Source organism: Tiliqua scincoides, chromosome 2 (assembly GCF_035046505.1).
Source record: "Tiliqua scincoides isolate rTilSci1 chromosome 2, rTilSci1.hap2, whole genome shotgun sequence".
Lineage (NCBI taxonomy): Eukaryota > Metazoa > Chordata > Lepidosauria > Squamata > Scincidae > Tiliqua > Tiliqua scincoides.
The window spans coordinates 144,630,147-144,652,389 of NC_089822.1; the positions used below are offsets into that span (position 1 = coordinate 144,630,147).

Here is a 22,243-nt window from a genome sequence, read left to right on the forward strand (position 1 = left end):
TGCCAACTATGATGCAGTGGTGGACCTCCCATTAGGTTTGATGGGGCAAATGCCCCAGGCACGAGCCTCTAGGACCCCGCGGCAACGGGGTTGGAAACTATGCTTTCAGTTTCCTAGAAGCACAGTTTATAGCGTCAGGGAAGCATCAGGAAGCTTCCCTGATGCAGTCTTGGGTTGTGCAAGGCTCTGTGAGTGGGAGGGTGGATTTCCATGCGGAGGAAAGGCAACAGCCTGCTGGGGGCGCCATCACAGACCTTCGCCTCAGTGCACAGGTCTGGGGAGGTCCACCACTGCTATACTGTCCCTGCTTCCATGTCTCTGCCATGAGCTTGCCACCTGATCTGAGCAAGCCATTCCTCTCAGCTCTCCAGTTGTCATGTGGGGATAATAATGCTGTCTTATTTTACTGAGTTGTTGACTTGTAGGAACTAAACTAGGGGTAGCAAGCCTTTCAAGTTAGGGCTCTTGGACCTTTTAACAATTGTGTAGAAGAGGGAATTTCAGCATGTCCAGGAGCTGTAAACTTGAAAGGTCGGCCACCCCTGGACTCAACTGAGATAACAAGTGTGAAGTTCTTTTCTCATTCCAAATGTGCTGTACAAATGCTTTGGTATTTTTATTGTTGCGGTGCAATGCTAACTACCTTGCTAAAACAGCAGGCTAGGTTCCAGACCATCGGGGTAAAATGAATCACAGGCTTTTTTTGCTTGCCAGTGCATATAAGTCTAAAAGCATATTTTCACTATTGTTTATAATTGAAAATTGCCAGACTGCCACACTAAAACACAAAGTGCGCAAATGCTCTGAAGAGACCAGGTAACGAAATGGCACTGGTCAACTTGCTTGATTCAGCTGCTGATGGGCATGTCACTGCTGAAAGCCCCCTTAAGAGCAAGGCGCCAAAGATAATAAACATGAATATGATTGGAACACTGTATTAGTGAAGCACTCTAAAACAAAGTGCATTAAAATGATGTATGTCTGTACAAAGGGTGTGAGATTTTTTAAAGGAAAAAATGTTTGGTTTAATTGCCAAACCATCGGAGGAGTTCACACTGTTCACACTGTTTTGTATGCACACACCTGTTCCACCCAAGCCAGAAAGTGCTTGCACAGTGTAGTTCCCTGCAGTTGACAGAAAAAAAGACAATTGAAGACCAAGAGGTCTTTGTGGATGGGAGGTGTGCCTTCTGGAATGTCTTCACCCTCACAAAGTTACTGACAGTCCAATCCTAACCTGTGCTGCAGAAGCCAGGCTGCATGGCCTACTACGCTGTATCCATAACACGGAAGGAACAGGTTGCAGGGCTCCTCAGAGTAAGGGGATATTTTCCCACTTACCCCAAATAATTACAGCCTGTCCAATGGGGCTAGTTAGAGCTGCGCCAGCTAAATTGCTGGCACGTCATTGCAGCACCATGTAGGGTGCTCAGGCCTGGGAGGGAGGATAGAATGTGGTGGAGACCTCACCAATCCCACTCACCTGGGCCTGATCCACTTGGCACTTTTCTCACCACCTCCAGTGGCCAGGGGTTTAGTTACATTGCTAGTGGGCCAGCACAGACCACCTGTTGGTGCCACTAGCTCCCAAGTAGTCATAAACGTGCTTTATGGCACATCTGCAACACTCTAGGCTGGCACAGCACCTGCTGTTCTCACACTTCACAACCTTTATTGGCATATAACAAATAAACAGGATAAACAAAAAAAATTATAACAATCACTAGAGAAAAACATAGTGAGGCAGGAAAGAGGGAAGTGATCCAAAAATAGAAAAGGGAAAGATTAAAAAGATTTTTAGGAAGGGGGGATATTTTAATAATTTGAGACAAAAAACTAGCAACTGCCTTAGTAATATTTACTTGATTATCGCTAAGCAGACCAAAAAGGGGATCAATAAATGGACCGACAGGATGGCATAAAAAAGGCTCCAAGTACAGCTTTCGAAGTGTACAGTGCGCTGGGCAATAGATCAAAATATGCTATAGCGTATCCAGTTCAAGATAGCAAAAGGCACATAATCTGAGGTTCCGAGAAATATGGGAAAAACTGCCAAGGTGATACGAAGAAGGGAAAATATTGAAACGCGCAAGCATAAAAGCCCTTCGAAGGGAGGGGTTTATTAGGGTAACAAAATATTTGGGAGGCTGACCTGGTAAGGGACAGTAACTAAAAAAAAGGGAAAGAACAGACTGGATTCATATCAGTGGAAAGGGAGGCAAACTCTGCTTCCCAGAGCCTAGTTCAAATAAGCTTGTAGGCACTGTTGACATCAAGGTCCGCTAAAGACTCCAAGGAAAGATCTAAAGAATTCAACTTAGAGCCAATTTTTTGAAACCAACTAGACAAAAAAGGGTCTCTTAGCAGCCCATGCAATAGTTGAAGGAAGGTGAACTCCTAACTCGAGAGCCAGTGTTGACAGTCTGATGGAGTTTGGGACTCCTAGAATCCTCCTAAAAAAACAGCCGCAGCTTGGTCCAGGGTACTGTTAGCTGCCGTAACCCAAATGGGAACTCCATATAATAGTTGGGACCTGCTGTTCTGTCAGAGCTAGTGCTTAGGATTGTGCTGTGAGTGGGTGCCTCATTTTTATTCTCCTGTCAGGAAAACTAGTGAAGTCTTTCACTGATGAAAGTTGCTTAGAAGGACTCTTCTCTGGAAGTCCATTGTGGGAAGAAATATTTGGTGGCTGCACCATGTCTGATTGGCTTGTGGGCACTACAGATCCGGCCTTGTTGTGCATGGATTTGATTCAACACGAATGGCCCCTGCAAATGAGAAGGAATGTGCTGATCCCTGGAGAAGGAAAAAATGCACCCCATTAAAATCAGTTTAAAAAACTTTTTACTGTTGCAGAAAGACAGTCATACAAGTGATTACAGGTATAACCTAAGTATCCACAGATTTTTCTGTCAAAGCTGATGAGAAGGGCCTTTTAAATTAAAGGAAAACAGTCCTTTAATAATGCCAGAGAGAGCAGCCTGCTGACAATCCATTAATCATTCTCTGCAGGCTTCACTCCTCCCTTCCCCCTGAGCATGTGAAAGAAGGCTAAATGGCAGCTATTATCACCCTCTCCATTTCCCACTTGCTGGGGCTCCTAGTGAAACCTAAGCGCCTGGAGAGAGACTGATGGCCTCTGTGTGCATTACAAAGGTCAGCAAGCCTGTTTTTAAATCACCAGAGCAAAGAAACTTTGTTTTTTAAATTGATTTGCTGTAGTGTAGATTTGTTTTTGTGAGTTCTTGGAACTGAACCCTCAGGAATAATGAGACTCAACCTGTAATATGCTTGTGGGTTGAGAACACAAGGGGCCAGATATAAACCTCATTGTCAAATAAGCTTCAGTTTAGCGGCTTGCATTTTGAGATGGTTTTCTCAAAAACAAGCACTATTTAAAAACAAAACCCTTGTAGTTATTATTAACTGTTTACTTTTGCAGTCATCCTGAGTGGCTTTCTGAAGATTACATGCTGTTTGCTCTGCTTCATGCTACACATTAACTTGACTGTCGGCCATTTATGTTTCACCAGGTGTGTATGATTGTGAACACATGCACCTCTATGATATAACAGTGTACATGTGATGCATATGTTTTTCACTAGGTGTGAATACATGAAGGTCACAAAGAAAAAGTTATTTTTATTAGGTAAGATTTCAATGGTAAAAGATCTGTAATCTTCAATCAAAAAATCCCAACTTCTACAACTGAGACAAATTAGATAAATGCAACACATATGTGTATCAGATCAGTTAATTTGCTTTAGACAATTTGGTTAGAAATTTCTTTTGAGGTTGCCACCTTGAATGTTGTATTTGAAGAACCAAAAGACAAGAGACACATGGAATAGTGGTGTAGTGGTGCCACTACCAAGTCTGTTATATCAGAATGCTTTGTAGGTGGGAGTAAGAGATAAGTCATGCAGAATTGGGTGATACTTAAGTTTAGTGATGGGATTCTCCCTCCCCTACACATCTTAGCAAAACCTACCAGCATGTGTTGATATGTTGGTTGGAAATTTTCATAGAAAAAGCTGACCTTTAGGATTCTGTTCTGTTTGGCCTCAGTGCATTAAACACTGACTCTGGGTTTTCTGAGCCTCCTACACTGTAGCCAAACACTGTACAGACTCCAGTCTGCATGCAGGCTCCATGGAAGTTAATGGAATTGATGCAGCCCAGCTGTGTATGGATTGCAGCCATAGACTGAATGGTATTTTAAACCAAAGCTAAGTAGGCTCTGAAAAAGATTGGTATTAGCTTATTCTTTTATTCACAAGTCATACAGTGGTCATTCTGTAAGAAGAACAGCAGCTCAGCCTCCTTTCTCTACTACAGTTTAAGGACAAGGAACAACCCCATGCCTGAAAACACCTTGTCTGAATAAATAGTACAGTGACTATTAACGGACTAATAGAAGGGATGGGGTGCCTGCCACTACCAAGTCTGTTTAATGAGAGTGCTTTGGAGACACACATGTGCAAAACTAGTTGTTAATTAAGTAGAAAATGACCATTGTTTCCAGAGTCTGTTATGTCAAAATCCATTAATTTGGGGGTTTGTTATAAGTAGGTTTGAGTCTGAAGTTGTTTGAGCTGTTACCATAATGACAAGATGGCTATGAGGATAAATGTAACTGTATCTTTAAATTATAACATGGGAAGAACCTTTCATTCTGCCTTCATTGAATTTCTGCAAAAATGTCTTCTTAATATGGTGGCTTTGAAAGCTCTGACTAGTAAGGAACTGTATTAATCTAGCACCATTAGTCATGGGAGTTTATGATGCTTGTTTTTGTTTGTGAGATTACTATAGGTTTTTAATTTACCACTGCCATAACTAAAAGATAAAAGATTTTGAAATAAAGAGAAGAGGGGAAGGCATTCTTTAAAATAGTGTTTATTGCAAAATTCAGTGTTTGGTAGCACTTCCAGAGTTCACTGATCACAGAACAAAACAAATCAGCAGTCCTGTTATTACCTTGTTTAATCCTGGTTTTGGATCTTTTGTGCATATGGATGTACATGCCATGCTAATATGGTAAGTACATAAACAGTCACACTGCAGTCATTTATATACATTATTATTTAGTACTGGAAACCCTTGTTGTTTGAAAAAGAATACAGTACAGCCTCATTAATCTGCAAGTCAACTAGGTTTTCCCATGTGCACGATATGCCCCTTGTGATATCTTCAGCAAAATTGTAATAGCAAAAGTAGTGTAGTAAAGTCTTGTATTACTGAGACTTCATTAATTTTGCAGTTTGCATCATACAGCATATTTACTGCTCTGCTAGAGGTATTATAATGAACAGTTAATAGGGTATGCTTGTATAAATAAATAAATAACTGGCTATTGTGAACAGTCTCATGTTTGTTCATTTACTTGCTAGCTCAGAAACAGAAAAGCTGGTCATCTTTGGGTTGGGTGATGATGTGTATTCTCCAGTTACTGGTGCAATTTATTGAGGTTCTGCTGTATGTCATAAAGTGCTGAAGATATAAAGGACACTGAAATGCAACATTACCTCCTCAGGCAGCTAAGGAGAGTAGATTGCTTAAACCTCTCTGATGCAAGAGCACCTGTTCCTGGGTTTTCGACATCTTACTACCCTGAACTGAAGTGATCTTAGTGGAACAAGCTTCCAGAAAGTATGCTCATGGTCATAGCTTAATACTTTGACATTAAGGACACTCTACTTGAAAAAGCACTCTGCTGAAAATCAACCACCATTCCCAAAAATGTGCTCAAGTTGGAATGATGGGCCAAAGTCCTAACCATACTGAAATTGAAAGAACTCCAAATATAAAGAGAAAAACCAAGAGCACCATCACAAGCCAGATGGTTCCTTGTGTTTGTGAGATAAACTGAAGAGCAGTTAGCAGAGAGGGTCTCACCCATTGCAATATGGACATAAGTTTTTAAAAATCTGAACTTTAAACCAAAACAGGCCTCTCTTTTTGTTGTTTTCTTCCCCCCCAAGTTGCCTAGTGACAAAAAGATGTCTAACAGCACAATGCTATGTGTATCTACTCAGAAATAAGCCCCACTAAATTCAATGAGACTTAACTCTTAGGTCAGTATGGATAGAATTGTAGCCTAAAAGTGGGGCAAGTAAGGTCATATTGCTGTTGATAGTTCTTTGTTAATGATAAGAATGAGTGGACAGCCAACATGTTGCCATTTTTTACAATCCTCTTTATTAAGACTATATACCGCTTTTCAACAGAAAACAGTTTGCGAAGCGGTTTACAGACAAAATCAAATAATTAAATGCAAAATTGACTGAAATCCAACAGTATGGTCCAGTTATGCTCCATTCGAAGTCAATGGCAAAATTTATACTGACTTCTTTGGAAACAAGCAGCCAGTGTAGTGGCTTTAAATCTTTTAGGACCATTTATTTGTTGCCCGAGGCACCTGTTGAATATACCCATTTATTCTAGTAATGTAAACAGCAACACTTACACACTCATTAAAAAATAAAATTGCAGGTTGCTCTTTACTGCCTTAGGTTCTGTGAGTTTACTCAGAATGCAGGGGATGTATAAGTGCAGCTGTGGTGAATGAAAAGTTTACAAATATGTAAGACTCCCAAGATCTGGTTTATGTACTTGGCTCCCATGGGATAATTGGTGCAGCTGCTCCTGGTTGTGCAGCTTGGTGGGAATCTCACAGAATGGAGGCATCAGTTCTTACCATAAACCCCCTATCCTTCCTGGAATCATGAAATTCAAGAAAGGGCAGTTACAATCATTCAAATGGGCAATGTGTACAGCCTCCATATTGAGGCAGCAGGCCAAACACTTGGTGGTTCCATGCAAATCATGGAGGGCATGAGCTTGCCAGCAGCCCATATGCTTCTCTGGGTGATTGCATAGGGGTCACTATTGATAAGAAGGCAGAACAAGATTGGAGCATGCAGGTTCACATCCTCTGCTAGTACAAGACTGAGCCAAGCTTGTGACATGTCCACAGCATATAAAAAGATTACAGTGAATGTTTTAGCTTGAATATTATCTTGCTTGATTCAGCAGAGCATTTAAGCATGGACTTTTTTTATTACACAAATTGTGTTACTGCAACCCCCCCAAATATATAAATCTGCATGTCTCCTCATTTGTAAACCAGTTCTCCCCACCGACTTGCCTCACTCAAAACGGGGGTGGAATACTTTTGGAGTGGTCCACATGACATGGGAGAGAAGAGGGCAATGTGGGTAGGCAGGTGCAGTCACAACAGCTACCAACTGGATGAGCAATTCACTTGTGTAACAATGTTATTTTTAGTTCTTCAGAGTTTTGGAACCTCAAACTGTCTGCTCATGATCCCATTGTCTCACGGGTTCACACTTTGAGAACCCCTGCCCTAAGTTAATACAATGCCTAATGTGCTTGGAATGTTTCACTGAATCAAGCTACAGTACTTGAAGCCTTTCAGCATTCTGTATTCAGTGTGTTACCAATTGGGACTGCAGCCTATAATATGGAACAGGGTGTGTTTGTGTTGTTTTTTAAAGCATAGGTTGTCTCAAAACTATTTTTAGTAGGGAAAAAATGTATGCTGCAATCTATGCCTTTAAAAAAATTCAAGTTTACAAAATATCAATGCAAGACAGATATTGAAGATTGGTGGAAAGTTTAAAAACACACACATTTGCCCACACAGACACCCTATAATACTCATACAATAACTTAATAAATACACTAAATTTAAATTAAAGACTATGCCATCATCTTGACTTGTTTAACAACTAAAAGAGAATAACATATTTAAGGCTGGAGTCTTATGCACACTTACCTGGGAGTAAGTCCTATTGTAATCAGTGGGACATATACTTCTGAATAAATGTGCATAGTACTGGAGTGAAAGCCTTCTAATAACTGCAGTAATGACTGGCCATAAAAAATAAAAGTGGTCCAACTTCCCAGCATTTATGACATTCATGTTATTTAAAAAACAAAAACCCACCCCTCATTAAATCTCTAGATATACTATTGAGCCCAACTCCCCATACCCAATGTTCTCTGAAATTAATATATAAAATAATTCATTCAATCTGATAAGAAAACGTAAAAAAGTTCTGAATGACTTGGTAAAACACACCAGTCCACTCTGTGTCATTATTGTCTTGTAACTGATACAGCAAGGCGTGAGATGCTGGCAGGCAGTAAGGAATTTTGTGAACCATTAAGCTACATAGCCACTATTTGCTTTCCTTTCAGTTTTGTTGCAGTTTCTTCCCCAAGGAATTGATCTAAATTGTATGTGCTGCTTGTTAGAAACATAGGAATTTTGAACCACATCTTCATGCTGGAAGTAGTACTGTCAGATGGTGAGAATCAGTGGAATTTAGCATACCAGGTGTTTCCAAAGGCTAAGGAAGGATAATCTGTGTTTCTGAGAGGATTGATAGCATCTGTTCATTTATTTTTCATTCCCTTTATAGTGTAGTTTTTTTTTTTTTTTTTTTGGAAGGTGGAACAGAGTTGACTTGCTTTCCCCCACTCTCCAAACACAGCCTGTGTTTCTTGATTTAGGGCATGCGATCGCAACCTCTCACAGAATCCTCATTTTTTCCAAAGTCAGCTTCTATAAAGTCATCTGGCTCATCCTGTAATGACTCTGACACGCTCTTGTTTGCTGGTTGCTTCTTACTTTGATGCTGCATCTTCTTGCAAGGCCTCACTAAAGAAAGGAACACTGCTGCTAACAGCATCCCAGAAGCACAGGAATAGAATGCAGAGCTGTAGTTCTTTGTGGTATCCACCAGAACACCTGTTGTGGGGAAGAAATGTTTACATTTTAAAAAACATGCAACTTACACCAGCTCATACTATCCTCGAATAGCCCACTTAACATTCTGTCATGTGTATTATTTAAGGATTTACAAAACTACAGCCTGAAATTAAAGGGGAGCAAATGCACATTTTTGATGCCTGCTGATCCGCCCCCCGACCCCCATTTAACCTTTCAGAATTCTCTTTCTCCAGTTCCAAATTTTCCTGAATTAAAAAAATTAGTTAAAAGAGAAGGGGGAAAGAGGGAGAAATAAGAAGAAAAAGGGCCACTGGTGATGCACAGTCCTTTATATCTTTGTTTCCAGTGTTTTTCTTTACATTGTTTTTATGCCAAATCTCTGAATTTGCAGCTGGTGTTTGAAGGTTCCATGGGAGCAACTTATGAAGAGAAATCCCTGCAAACATTGCATATCTCCCCAACGATTTGAAGCATAGCCATACTCCCCAAATTATTTACAAGATGGACTCTCAGTTACTAGGAATTATGTCCCACTGATTTCAGTGAAATGTACTTCCAAGTAAGTGTGTTGGATCTCAGCCCTATTGAGTTCAAATTTGTAAACAGTCACGGGAATGCTGCTGAAGTTTCTGCAGTTTATGAACAAGCTTGCCACTGTATCAGAATGTGTTTACATCTATGCTGCTCTTAGTTTATCCAAGTAATTTTAAAGCATCTTTCCATTTCCTGGCTGTTGCTAGCAAGAACTTTGCATATACTACCACTAAACTTTACTTTACTAATACTATACAAGGCACTAGTAAGCAGTATAGAACATTTGAAGGACATCTCAATAGGGCACTATTCATTTTTACCTGCAAGGGGTGGTCCAGCCAACCCTGATAAGCTTTGAATAAATACGTAAACCCCTGCAGCAGAGGACATCTTCTCGATGCCGACCACATCGTCTTCAGCTAGCATAGGAATGTGCGTGCCTGCCACAGTTCCAAGCATGAACCCAAAGAAAATGCTACACATCATTAGTCCCCAAAATTCATAAGCAAGAGGGAAAGCAAAGAGGGCAATATCCAATAGGATGACACAGATGAGTTCTATGTAAATTTTTCGGATAGGTTTTTTGTTGAGGACCCAGCCAGCGCTGATTCTGCCAAAAACTTCAGCAATTGCCATGGCTGACAGGATGTATGCTGAGTGATCCTTGTCAATGCCAAGGCTTATACTAAGAGGAATGATGTATAGGGATGGAGCAAAGAATCCCAGAGTAGCAAACAAACCAAAAAGTGCGTAACAAATAAAACTATAGTCTTTCATCACAGAAAAGTCCAGGAATTGGGTTTTTGGCTCATCTGTAGAGATGGTTGTAGCTTCTGTGAGCATCTCTATGCTTTCCTTTGGTTCTTCACTTTTCAGTTCCAATTTGGCATCTACAGGCATGTTGTAAGGTGAGGTAGTTACTTGTACTCCTGAGTCAATGGAATCTATTGAGGTGCGTGTCTGCTCATTTTCAAGCATATATTTTGTTTCTCTTTGCTCTTCCACTGGTGATACATTCACTGCTTCCTGTGCTTTGATTATGATTGGTCGCAGTAGCGATCCACAGGCAACAATTCCAAGCTGCAGCAGTCCAACAAACAGGAGACTGTATCTCCAACCAATATGTTCCTTCAAAGCAGTTATAGCTGTAGAATAGGAACAAGTAAAATATATCCTTAATTAACAGAACAGAAAACACCAGTTTATAATACTACATACACCCACACACTTCAAGGCTTAGATTTTGGGTCAGATCATGTCCAAATTTGCTGTCTCTGAGTTAGGACATGTGTAGGCTTCCTACAGACTTGGTTTTGTTTTTTTTAAATAACAAAACTGACTGGTATAAAAAGAACACCACAATGTGAGATTTCATTCACCAAAACAGTATCTTTTTTGGGTAAACTGTATTAGCACAACATACTGTTTCACACATATGCTGTGCAGAAAGGTTGAGGGATGGGGTATAGTAGTGAATGGGCACAGATGCTGTGTGGTTAGTTGTGAAGGAGGTCAGAAATCATGTGCAGAGGATCTACTTTTCCTAGTAAGTAAGCATCCATTTCTTTCTTAGTCACAGTAGGATGGATTAAATGATCACAAGAGGCAAGGCAGTCTTCCTCTTTTGTAGCACAGCTGGGAGTGTTGAAGTTAAAAGGCAAAAATAGATTTCACTGATTGGAAAAGTACTAGGAGAAAGTACATCTCTTAACATGTACAGGGAAGACTTAATAATAACTCAGTCTGTCAACACCTCAGGTTTTGGGTTCCGTAGATGATGAGCTCTACCTTCTGAATTAACTTTGCATTATATACATACATCTTGGGTTACCACTCAGCTTCATTTTTAGCTTGGTAAATCTATATTGGGAACTCACCAGGTCATTTTTCTTTGCAAGGCTAGAACTGATTTGTTCCAGCTTCATGACACAGTAAGGAGCAATTGAGCCAGAGAACCACTGCAACCTAGACATGTGGCCATTGGGCTAGAATCTCACAACCAAATCCTGGTGAGATTTTGAAAAAATGAGCCAAAACTGATTGTCGTTTTTTTCCTTGCAGCAGGGCTTAATTATGTGCCCATTGTCCAATCCAAATAAGGGTGGTTGCAAATATGTTATTCCCATATATACCAAAGATTAGAGTCAGTGTTGCTGAGCTAGGCGTAAAGTTTGAGCTACCAGGTTATCAGTAGAAAAGCCGAAGAACTGTGCCTTTTAAAGTGTTGGTTCTCTTATATTTCACAAGAGGACAGCACCTGTCTCAGTCCATCCTAGCATAGTGTCTTTTCCAATGGCTGTTTGCTGGCATCTCCTTTGTGTCTTTTCTAGATTGTGTGCCCTCTGAGTCAGGGAACCTTGCTTTCATTTACAGCCCAATCCTATTCCTCCTGTGCTGCTGGCAGAGTACACATTCCACTGGTGGAAGGAAGATGCCAGCAGAGCAGAGCAAGGTTGCCACTGCAGTTCCTGGCAGTGAGGTGCACTGACCAGTGGAGAAGACTCCATTCGCTGGCACAAGGTGAGTGGCAGTGGGGAAAGGTAGTGGGAGGAACAGGGGTGGAAGGGGGAAGAATGAAGGAGTTTCTGGGCTGGGGTGGGATTGAGGGGGAGGTCAGATGGGAAGAAAGGGGCGGAATTGACAACAAGCATATGCGACTGGATCCTATCCCTCTCTTTCTGGCGCCATTACATTCCTTGGTTCTGTGCCAGCAAACTAGCTGGTGTAGTACCAAGGAGACCCAGAGGGAAAGCAGAGGCTTTCCCAAGGACACAGGAACAAAAGTTCCCTATCCTGAAGAGACCTCTGCAACGGATCCCCCCACCTTAGGATGCAGGGCACTTTCCACCGGCGTGCCTGAAATGGGGACGGGTAGGAGTTAGGATTGGGTTGTTACTTTACTGGGCAAACAGCTTTGTGAACTTTTTTTCTTTTTGATAAGTAGTATGTAATATTTTTAATAACAAGTGATTTTCAGTACCTGGTGCAAAAGAAAAGACTGCAAAACATTCTCCTGTAGAAGCCACTGCTGTGACTAATGAACGCCTTTTGTCAAAGTACTGTGACAGGATGGTGACAGTTGGGAGAAAAGCAAGGCAGTATCCTAAACCTGTGAATAAATGCCAAAACTGTCATTAGTATTTAAATAAATGGGGGAGGTGCTGATATTGAATTGTAATTTTGCATTCCCTTTGTTGTTTAGAGCACTCTAGACTTCATATCTGCCACTAGAGACCTAAATTCCCAATGCATTGGCATGTTTAGCAATTCTGACTAATAGCAAGTGAAATTTTTGAAGTTATTGGAATCTATTGTGAAATAGTAAGATCCCAATATATGCTCTGCCAATGAGACAAAGTTCCAAATTTTATTCTGCTCATCATGGTGTTCACAACCACCAGTCATTAAGCAAAACTGGATAGTTCTACTGCAGCGGTTCTCAAACTTACCAGGGCAGCAACCCACCTCATCCTAGGAAAGGGGGTGGCAGTGTTCTGACCCGCCTCTGGTAGCCACCCCAATGTTGAGACGGCATCCAGAGGCCTCCATGGGCCTCAGAAATGGCTCTGGCAGTGACTTCTGAATCACTCCCGGTTGAGTTTACAAAACCAGAAGTGACTCAGAAGTCACTGCTAGAGTCATTTCTGAGGTTTCTGAGGCTTCTGGAGATGGTTCTTGGCTGGCATGATGTGAGGGGGGCTGCTAGAGGTGAGGCACATCCCAGAAGTAGACTCCAGTTGTGTGTTTGACTGCAATTTGGAGAGCAGATACGCTCCACTCACAACCCACCTCAGCGTCAGGTCATGACCCACAGTTTGAGAACTGTTGTTCTACAAGATCCACAGATACTAGTTTTACACTTCGGCTGCTAGGTACCTGTACTTTTCAGCACTGAAATATAAATGTATTTTCCAAAATTATAACTGTTTCTCTAAGATATGGAATGTGCAACTCACCTGAGACTATGCCAATTGAAATGTACATTTCAACAACTGTGCGTGCGAAAGAGCCTGCAACCATTCCAGTACTGATCAGGAACCCTCCAATCATCACCACAAGACGGTGACTGTAACGTTTAGATAATACTGTAGAGAGAGGAGCTACAAAAGAAGAAAAAAATTATTTTTTTGTGTCCATTTTAAATTATATGATAGTAGGCACCAACTTATACTGCTTGGCTGATTGCACTATAGTACAAAGTGAACTTGCAACAAGGCAATACTACATGGACTGATGTCTCAACTAAAAAAAGAAAGCCCAAGGGTTACCCTGTATGTCCCTACTTTGTATATTTCGTTCTCACGTGGCTTCATTTTAAATCTTTTTAGTGAAACCATAGTAAACAGCTCCACCCTACAATATTTTTCTCCTTGGTCAGTAAATTTGAACTAAATGTAGAGTAAATGCTTTTTTAAAAAAATTAAAAGTGGCCTTTCTCAGATAAGCTTTCCTAATGTGATTTAATGAACTCTGAGGACAACTCTGTGTTAGAAACAAACCCTCATTGTTTTGGCCTCTTCTTCCGGACTTTTCTAAGGAAGAGCTGGTCTAACTGAAGAGACAGTTGTCTCGATTGAGATCAACACTAACAGACAGCTCACACCCCTACAGCAGCAACTGGTTGGTCTTTGGGGGATGTATGCTTGCATGTGCATGCACCATCCCCACATGTTCCCCAAGTTTTGAGGAGCAGGCAGAAAGTTAAAGCAATAGCAGCTTCTGCCAGCCCAGAAGTCAGCTGGCTGTCACATCAGTCAAAGCTGCTGCAACTGTCACCACGTTCCCACTTGCTCCTTGGGTTTGGGGAGCGAACAGGAAAAGAAAGCAATGGTTGTGGTAGTTGGTGGTCTTGCCAGACTAGACTTGGCCAATTCTTGGTCCAGCAAGAACATCAAGTAATGTCATCTCTTTCCATTAGCTCCCTCGAGCTAGGAAGGTGAATGGGAAGGCGATGATAGCTGCACCTTCTGTGTGCAAGCAGGGCAAGTGGCTAGGTGGGTAAATGGGCTACAGGAGGCAGGCAGATGTGGAATGCACTTGATGTCTCCCCATCTGCCTCCCCTGCCAGTCTGCTGCCTAAGATACTGTCTTTCCCTACCTCATAGTAAAGGAGCCCTGAATAATAATACTGGTATTTCTAGACCGCATTTCTGGTCATTGGATTACTCCTCTGACTTTATTCAAGGTGGTTCACATAGGCAGGCTATCTCTAAATCCCCGAGGGGATTTTTGCAACAGAAAGGTTCTTTCAAGAACCACACAACATTTCAGTCTGGTATCACTTCTGGCCCCCAGTTGCCTCCCACGCTGGCTGACAAGCAGCTCCTTCATCTCTCACTCAAAGGGCAGCCAAGACTCACACCAAAGAGCAGGTGGAATAACTCAGCTCAGCTTGTCAGCTGCTTCAAGGTCTCGCCATTTGTGGAGCTGCTGGTGGCCTCAAACTGGCAACCTTCAGATGTTATCTTTGGGCTGATGCAGGCTCTACCCTCTAGACCAGACCTCCTGCTGTGCAATCCACTAGGAGAAACTTCTACTAGCCACACTAAAATAATAATCTCTGCCCTTATGCAGCTCTCTTTCGCCACTACAGGCTGATGCAGGACTAGACTGTCCCAGTTCACCTTTACTACATTTCTGTCATTGTTTCTTCTGTGTCTACTCTGCTGCTGACTTTCCTTTTTCTTGTAGTGACACTTGTAAGTTCTTATTGCTGAACCTGTGCCTATTAATGTGAGATAGCAACAGTGGCTGTCATAGGCAACTCAGTTTGTGACTTAAGCAAAACCTATCCCTCCTTTAAGTTGCAATTACCTGCCCTATGAATGAGTCATGTATGTGAAGGTAGCAGAAGTGAAAAAATGATAACTGATCATGATTTGTTGTCAGATGGAACCTCACTGGATTACCCAATCCTAAAGCAGAAGTGGATAGTTAGGGTGAATAACTGGGTGCACCCATGTCTACCTATTAACCTACTACATTTTAATACTTATATGGGTCAGTAACACATGCACATGATCACAGCCTGAACCTATGCAGAGAAAGGCATGCTTAGGGGTGCAATCCTAACTTGCACTGGAAGCAGGCAGGCCAATGGGCCTGCACTGCATCCAGTGCAAGTTTCGGGCTGACTGCAGGTCAGCCCGGTGTAAGGGGAAACGTTTACCCTTACCCTCTGTTGCACTGCAGCAGCCCCAATAGGTCTGCTCAGATCTGCACCACCTGACAAGGTGGCTCAAATCCAAGCAGCCCGGGACTGCCCTGGGCCGCTTGGGAACAAGGTCAGAATCCGGCATAACTGCCGGATCCTGGCCCTGCTTTCTGTTTGCCCGCCTGCCAGCCCACTGTCCTGCTCGTTGCCTGACCGCCCTGAAACATCTCCCTTCCACCTCCTCCCCGCTCTCCCCATGCCCACCCAGAGCCCAGACTCACCGTTTCCCCAGGGCCTGTGTCGGTGCAGGGCCTATCTCCCTTCAGAGTGGTATTTTATAGCACTTTTGCGACACTCCAGGGCTGCACAAGGGACTTTTGTTGGCCCAAGTGCCAGTTAGGATTGGGCCCTTAAGCTTTTTTATTTCACTGGATTTTGACATGCCTAACTTTGCATAGAATCAGGTTGTTGAGGCTATATCTTAATCACAAGATATATTTGTATGCATACCTGTAAATGTTAGTACAAATACACAGATTGAGATAATCCATGATATCCTGCTGTTGCTTTCATCAAAACTTTGCACCAAGTCTGTAAAGAAGACTCCGAAAGACTTGATGATACCATAAGTCAGGGCCTCCACGAAGAAGAAAGCAAAAGCCACAATCCAGCCCCATCCTCCATCAGGCACTTTAGTATAAACATTTGGAGCAATGCATGACATCCTTGCTTCTTTGACAGTCATTTTTGATCTGGAATAAAAGCGGGTAGAGGAGATCAGGACGTTTTCTTAAAGCATGATATAGACCTCTTTTTAGACCTCTTCTAAAATAGGTCTGCTTGGAAGCAAGTTCAGTGGAGCTTGCCAAGTGCTGAGTTCAGTGGAGCTTACTTCCTAGTACCTACTGTATGCTTATGATTGCAGTCAGTCTTAACACAGACGTAACACAGAAGCAAGCAAAATGTATGTGCCTTTGATTATATACAGTGTCCCAGAAGCAGTTTCTTCTCTTATGATCAGATTATAGTAGTTGAGTCAGGAACCAGAAAATATATTCCATCATAAGGATCAGCCAATCAAACAATTTAGAAACAGTCATCTGACTTAAATACAGTGGGAGGCAGTGTTGTGAAAAACTCAAAGGCCTTGATAAAATTTCACAAACACTCTGAAAGGATGCTTTAAAAATATTGGATTGCAATACTGGATTGCACTTGCAAGCACATAACAGCCCCTAGAAGCAACCCAGCTTTCCTTCCTTTTAAACATGATGGTCCTGTCACACCCCAGGCCTGTTAGTAGTTCTGTGTGTTTTCTGCATAGCTGGAAAGTTAAATAATTTTTCTGCAGGAAGATTTTGAATGTTCTGGTGTTGTTGTTTTTAAAAGCAAGAACAACCCAAGTGTCTCCAGTTTTTATCACATTTAATATGAAACTCGAGTGGCCTAGTTCACTCTAAAACAAAAACAAGCAAACTTTAAAAATTCCTTATGCTGCTGCTTTAGACAACTCAGGTTTATTGGGATCTAGCTGTATATGGCCATTCTTTCTCTTGCCCTCTAGTGGTTCTTAGAAATACCTGTACATGTTTAAGCTGTTAACACGCTGCTAACATTTTAAAATAAACATGCTGTTTCAAGAAAATAAAAGAAAAACTTCTGCCTTGTGCACCCCAGCAGTTGCAAGCTGTCTGCCCTTGTCAAGCATAAACTGATCACACACACCTGGGACTGTATAATCCTTCTGCAGATGTCCTGTGATTTTATGAACACTCTTGTTTTTCTGTTTTGTCACACTGGAATAAAAAATTAGCCAGAAATTCTGTTCTTCACTAGAACAGTGTCATGGATGCACTTGAACAGTTGAGTTTGCTGGATGTGAAGTGTGATCTATTTGGTGGTCTGGGTGCTTTCTAAATAGCTTCTGGGTGGATAGTATTATTGAAAGGAACAAATTGTTCCCAATACACTGTGAAGCATAACAGTACAAAGCAAAAATTCCTTAGGGTAGCAAGTACATTTTCACACTCCCACAAAATAAATTATTTTCTGTATGCAGCTATAGTGGTCTTAGGTTCTGGAAAAAAGAGGTGAAGGGAACTGGTACACTAGCTGACTTTTCCTTTCAATGTCTTCACTGTAATTTTCCCAGAGTCTGCCCTAATTGTGAAACTGTTCATACGGGAAATATTCTGGGTTGTTATTGAGCTTCTGATTGTATGGAAAGTTGAGTGTGCCTGAGCCCACTGAAATAAATGGGCATAAGCTACTTAATTCTGCATAGAATTAGGCAGTGATATTCTTTTAGGAGTAGCATTGGTAGCTTCTGTAAAAATTATGTTCAGTGGTTTTTTTTAAAGGAACCAGAGTATGAAATGCAATATAACACTTGACAGTGGCTAGCAGCTGTCTGACCTACTTGGGTTTAGGCTGTTGCTCAGTGGTAGAGCACATGATTTGCATGCAGTAAGTCTCAGGTTCAATCCCTGACATATCTGGGTAGGGTATAAAAATTCCCACCTAAAACACTGGACAGCTGTTGCCAGTCTGTGTCAGAAATATTGAGTTACATGGATCAGTGGTCTGTGTCTATATAAGGCAGCTTCCTGTCTCAGAGAAGCACTCCTAGTAGTAGCTGCCCTTAAGAATGTATAGTATTACCCTTTGAAATTATTCCCACTTGGATGACACTTCTGTAAAGGAAAGACTGAACATGGGATTCAAGAGTTGAGGCAGATTTTTAAACTTGGTTCACCAGAACAAATAAAAAGAACATTTTCGTTCACTGAATCCATCTAAACTGTAACCCAAAGGCACTTTATATATTGCCATTTATAGCTATTTTAATGACTAGATAGATGGCACGCAATACTTATTGTGTTCTGCTATTTAAATATATGAAGAATGCATTCACTAGAAGCCATTATTCCTAGTAATGCCTGCAGTGTGTAGGTGCTTATGAAACACTCAGGACTGTACTGCAGCTCATACCCTGATGAAGTCATGTTTGAAGAAATTCTGAAATAGTACTTGAAGCATGCCATGTAATAGATTTTTTTTACAAGAAAACTCTTTTCTTGCCCTACCTCTAACCCTGTCACATTATAGGGTTAATAAAACTTAGCAACTCTAGAATTTCAGCCCAATCCTAGGCATGTCTACTCAGAAGTAAGTTCCATTTGAGTCCATGGGGCTTACTCATGGAAAATGTGGATAGGATTGGGCCATCCCTTACCTGTGATTGACTTGGCGCTGTGCTGATCTTCTATACTTTAAGCTTTCCATGGAATTGTCATTTATGTCGTTACAATATTTCATGACCAATTGGCTCTGCTACACTTAATATTCTGTAACCTACACCTGTGTGAATGTGGGAGCTAGTGATCAAAATGGACTAAAAATATCCCCCTTCTAGTGCACTATCAGCCCAATCCTATGCATGTCTACTCAGAAGTAAGTTTCATTAGATTCAATGGGGCTTACTCCTAGGAAAGTGTGAATAGGATTGGGCTGTGTGCTGGGTACCTGCTAAAACTGTAGCAGACCCTCTTACAAACACATGAGTTTTCATAACTTGGGGCACAGGGGAGGGGGGGAAATGCTTTTGTAGCAAGTGGTGGCTGCAGCCTTGGTGGCCTGCTTGCCCATACAGTGGAGGCAGCCGGCTTTCCTTCTCCCAACTTGGTGCGGTATCTGCGCAAGGCAGATGTGGTCTTGTTCAAGTGATCTGGCCAATCGTGGTTGTGCAGATGTGCACCATTTAAGCCTTTTTTTTGCAAACACACTGCGCCTTCTGTTCTCTTTTACTTGAAGAGAACCCACTTCGTGTGCTTTGATTCCCCTACTGCGGTTGGGGGGGGGGAGATCTGATAGGAGCACTTGCAAGGGGACCGAAGCAGCAGGGGAGGCGTTGGTGCTTGGGACCAGGCTTGGTCCCTGGCATCTTGGCTTGCGGAATCTGGAGCCGCACAAAGAGCGCGGGAGAGACTTTTGGCGGCCACGCTTCGCCATGCGGTCTGCCTCCATCCGGTTTAAGGCGCCTTGATGCCTCCCTCAGTGGAGTGCAGGGATGCGCAGGTCTGGAGTGCCGCGGAAGCATCGCACCCCAACACAGCTTGGCTTGTGGGGGTCTTTTTTTTCCTTTTAAAGGACGAAGAGAGGAGATTCTTCTGAGTGGCAAAATGTTTTCTTCCAAAGATCTTTTCTTCCTCCCAACATGGATTTAAAAAAAAAAATCACCTGCTTTTAGTGTGATGCTTAGGGGGGAAGTCAGGCAAGATGAGAGGGCACCGTTTCTCCATCACTTTGTCCAGCCTGGTGGGCTCCTTCCAAATTGCACCAGATCCTTTTTTTTTTTTTTAATATTATGAAATCAGACACTGATGGATGCTCGTTCGATTAAAAAAATAGGGGGGGGGACTCAGCACAGTCAATAACCTTGGGGGGGGGAAGCAAGAGCAGCAAGGCTACCAACCAAACTTCAGTGTCTTAGAATAAAAGTCACTTACCAGGTCAGTCGAGGTGTTGCTGCTGCGACTGGGGGAGAGAGAGAGAGAGGAGGAAGACAAGACAAGCCCCTCGAGCCGCCAAGAAGTGCAGCTTCAGCCTATGACCTGACCAGGAGTACCATGCTGGGGGGTGGGGGTGGATGAGTGGCTGGCTGAGCCTCCCCCCTCGGGCTTGGGTGGCTGCTGGAGCAGCCCCACTTCAGTGGGAAGAGAGGAGCAAGGAGCTCCCCCCTCGAGGCTGTGGCTGGCCGCGCCTAGTCTGCCCCATAGCCCGCCGGCTGCCCCTGTCCTGGTGGAGTCTCTGATTTGCAAAGTCCGAGCAGGAGTCCCTCCTGCTGCTGCCTCTTGGTCCCCTGTGCAAGTGCTGCCGTCCCCTGCGTTGCTTTCTGCATTTTATACCAGCTCGAGCCGGTCTCTGCCGGCGGACCCGGCGCGCGCCGTCAAGCTCAGCAGCGCCATGCGTTCTGCTCTTGCCATTGCAGCGGGCGAGCCGCAGCTTCCGCCTGCGCGCAGCCAGGGACACGCACCGCGCGGGGTGCGCGCAGAGCGAGAAGTGATGCGAACTCGGGAAAGCGGGGGTGGGAGGGAGGCTGGAAGAGCCTCGTTCTGCCGCGTCTCCCTTCTTCCACCCTCAGGCCCCCCAACTTCCCTGACAGCCGGGAGGGGGGTTTAAGGCTGTAATCTTATACGCACTTTCCTGGGAGCAAGTCCCATTGAACTCAGTGGAACTTACTTCTGAGTAGGCATGCAGAGGATTGGGCTGTAAAATCCCTCCTTATGTTTGCACAGGATTCCACTTGGGGGGGTTCAGCAAAATGCTTTTGGTGGGATTTCCACCATCCTCCCCACCCCCCCTCCCAATCCTCCAGTGTTTCTCAAACTGTGGGTTGGGACCCACTAGATGGGTCATGAGCCCATTTCAGGTGGGTCCCCATTCATTTCCATAATTTATTTTAAATCAATTTAATGCTATCATGGTATGTGACTGCATTTGGGGAAATGTTATAGATCTGTACTTTGAACAGGCTATTATGTATATACTTTTAACAATGATAGTAAATGGGTAGAGTGAGTAGGATTGCAGCCTAGGATTGCTAAAAATGTTCCTGCTTGATGATGTCACTTCTGGTCATGACTTCACTTCTGGTGGGTCCTGACAGATTCTAAAAAGTGGGTCCCGATGCTAAATGTGTGAGAACCACTGCTCTAGTTCAGTCGTCCCCAGCGCACCACCAAGAGACAATGTGCAAGCAAGTTGGTGGAAATGTCAGCTTACACAGGCCTACAAAATTGAGGGTCAGAAAATTTTTTCCCAAACTTTATGGTGGTTTGATATGAATTTGGGGTGCCGATTCCAGAAATGGTGTCCGTTTTACCCTATCATGTCTAGTTTTAGAGATATAGTATAGCCTCATCAGTGAATGGTTCAAGCAGCTTCCTCAGGAGGAAGCCATGGTGTAGGCTTCCCCATGAAGAAGCTGCTTGAATAATTCACTAAAGAGTCTATGCCGTGTCTCCAAAACTAGACGTGATAGGGCATTTTTGGAAATGGATGCCATTTTTGGAATCGGCACCCCAAATATAGCCAGGAATTGGTGTAATGTTTAAGGAATCAAAATGTGTGTTGGCCTGTGTTATCAAGCACATTCTGCATGGGTAGCAGCATGGAAAGGAGAGTTGGCTTCTGTCTGTGGCCCTGCCCAGAGAGCAAACATAAGCTGCAGTTCTATCCATGCTTACTTGGGAATAAGTCCGGCTGGTTATAAAAGGACTTCTGAGTAGACACACACACATAGGAGTGGGCTCACAAGCCACTGCTTACTCAGTCGAGCTGCACTGCTTACGAGAGCTGCACCTGGCCTACCCAACAGAGCTGGTCTAGCTGCACAAAGAGAGGCTTAACAGGAAATCTGCTTGAGCTGCCCAGAGGGAGGTCAGCTAATCCCTTGCTTAGTCCTCTCTGTGAAGAGGGCAGTGCAAAGGGAGCAGCTATTGCCTGTGCAGGATTGTGGGTCCTCTCTCTCAGCAGCTGTGCATGGAGGAATAAGCAAGATGTGGTGGCAAGGAATGGCTGCTGTTGCTGCTCTCTCATCTGCCCTGTCTTGGGGTTCTCATTGAACAATGTGGAAGAGGGCAATTGGGCACACACAGAGTGAATGATGTGCAAGTGATAAGAATTCACAGTTGCTTGCAGGAGCAGCCACCACCCATTCTACTTGGACACCTTTCCATAGGTCTCCACAAGGTGCAACAGGGAGGGATGAACTTGTTGGGCCTGACCCCACC

At 43.1% G+C, this 22,243-nt stretch overlaps 3 protein-coding genes across 6 annotated transcripts in view; 2 read left to right on the forward strand and 1 right to left on the reverse strand.

Annotated features, from left to right (window-relative positions):
• The window catches only part of AMZ2 (archaelysin family metallopeptidase 2), a 38,896-nt gene extending 33,533 nt beyond the window's left edge, over positions 1 to 5,363 (forward strand). Inside the window, exon 8 of the mRNA XM_066613769.1 lies at positions 3,443 to 5,363. The gene's annotated coding sequence lies outside the window, so the exon portion shown is untranslated. The remainder of the gene's footprint in view (positions 1 to 3,442) is intronic.
• Positions 1 to 22,243, forward strand: part of ARSG (arylsulfatase G) — a 128,713-nt gene that overhangs the window by 3,679 nt on the left and 102,791 nt on the right. For 2 of the 4 annotated variants that reach the window (XM_066613762.1, XM_066613765.1), the window contains exons 1-2: positions 9,159 to 9,320; positions 11,626 to 11,815. The exons of the other annotated variants lie outside the window; for them this stretch is intronic. The gene's annotated coding sequence lies outside the window, so the exon portion shown is untranslated. Of the gene's footprint in view, positions 1 to 9,158; positions 9,321 to 11,625; positions 11,816 to 22,243 lie in introns of those variants that run through there. 4 annotated transcript variants of the gene reach the window in all.
• Positions 4,884 to 20,307, reverse strand: SLC16A6 (solute carrier family 16 member 6). Its single transcript, XM_066613766.1, has 6 exons — positions 19,958 to 20,307; positions 15,960 to 16,201; positions 13,252 to 13,395; positions 12,276 to 12,404; positions 9,616 to 10,440; positions 4,884 to 8,779 (listed from the first exon to the last, which is right to left on the reverse strand). Exons 2-6 carry the CDS (start codon positions 16,192 to 16,194, stop codon positions 8,538 to 8,540), a joined length of 1,575 nt encoding a protein of 524 aa, XP_066469863.1. The 5' UTR covers positions 16,195 to 16,201; positions 19,958 to 20,307; the 3' UTR covers positions 4,884 to 8,537.

Coding starts and splice junctions, on each gene's coding strand:
- SLC16A6 (XM_066613766.1), bottom strand. CDS start 16,194: ATGACTGTCAAAGAAGCAAGGATGTCATGCATTGCTCCAAATGTTTAT. Junction 13,396..15,959: donor ATTTGTACTAACATTTACAG/GTATGCATACAA, acceptor CTTCTTTTGTAG/CTCCTCTCTCTACAGTATTA. Junction 12,405..13,251: donor TTCAATTGGCATAGTCTCAG/GTGAGTTGCACA, acceptor ATTTATTCACAG/GTTTAGGATACTGCCTTGCT.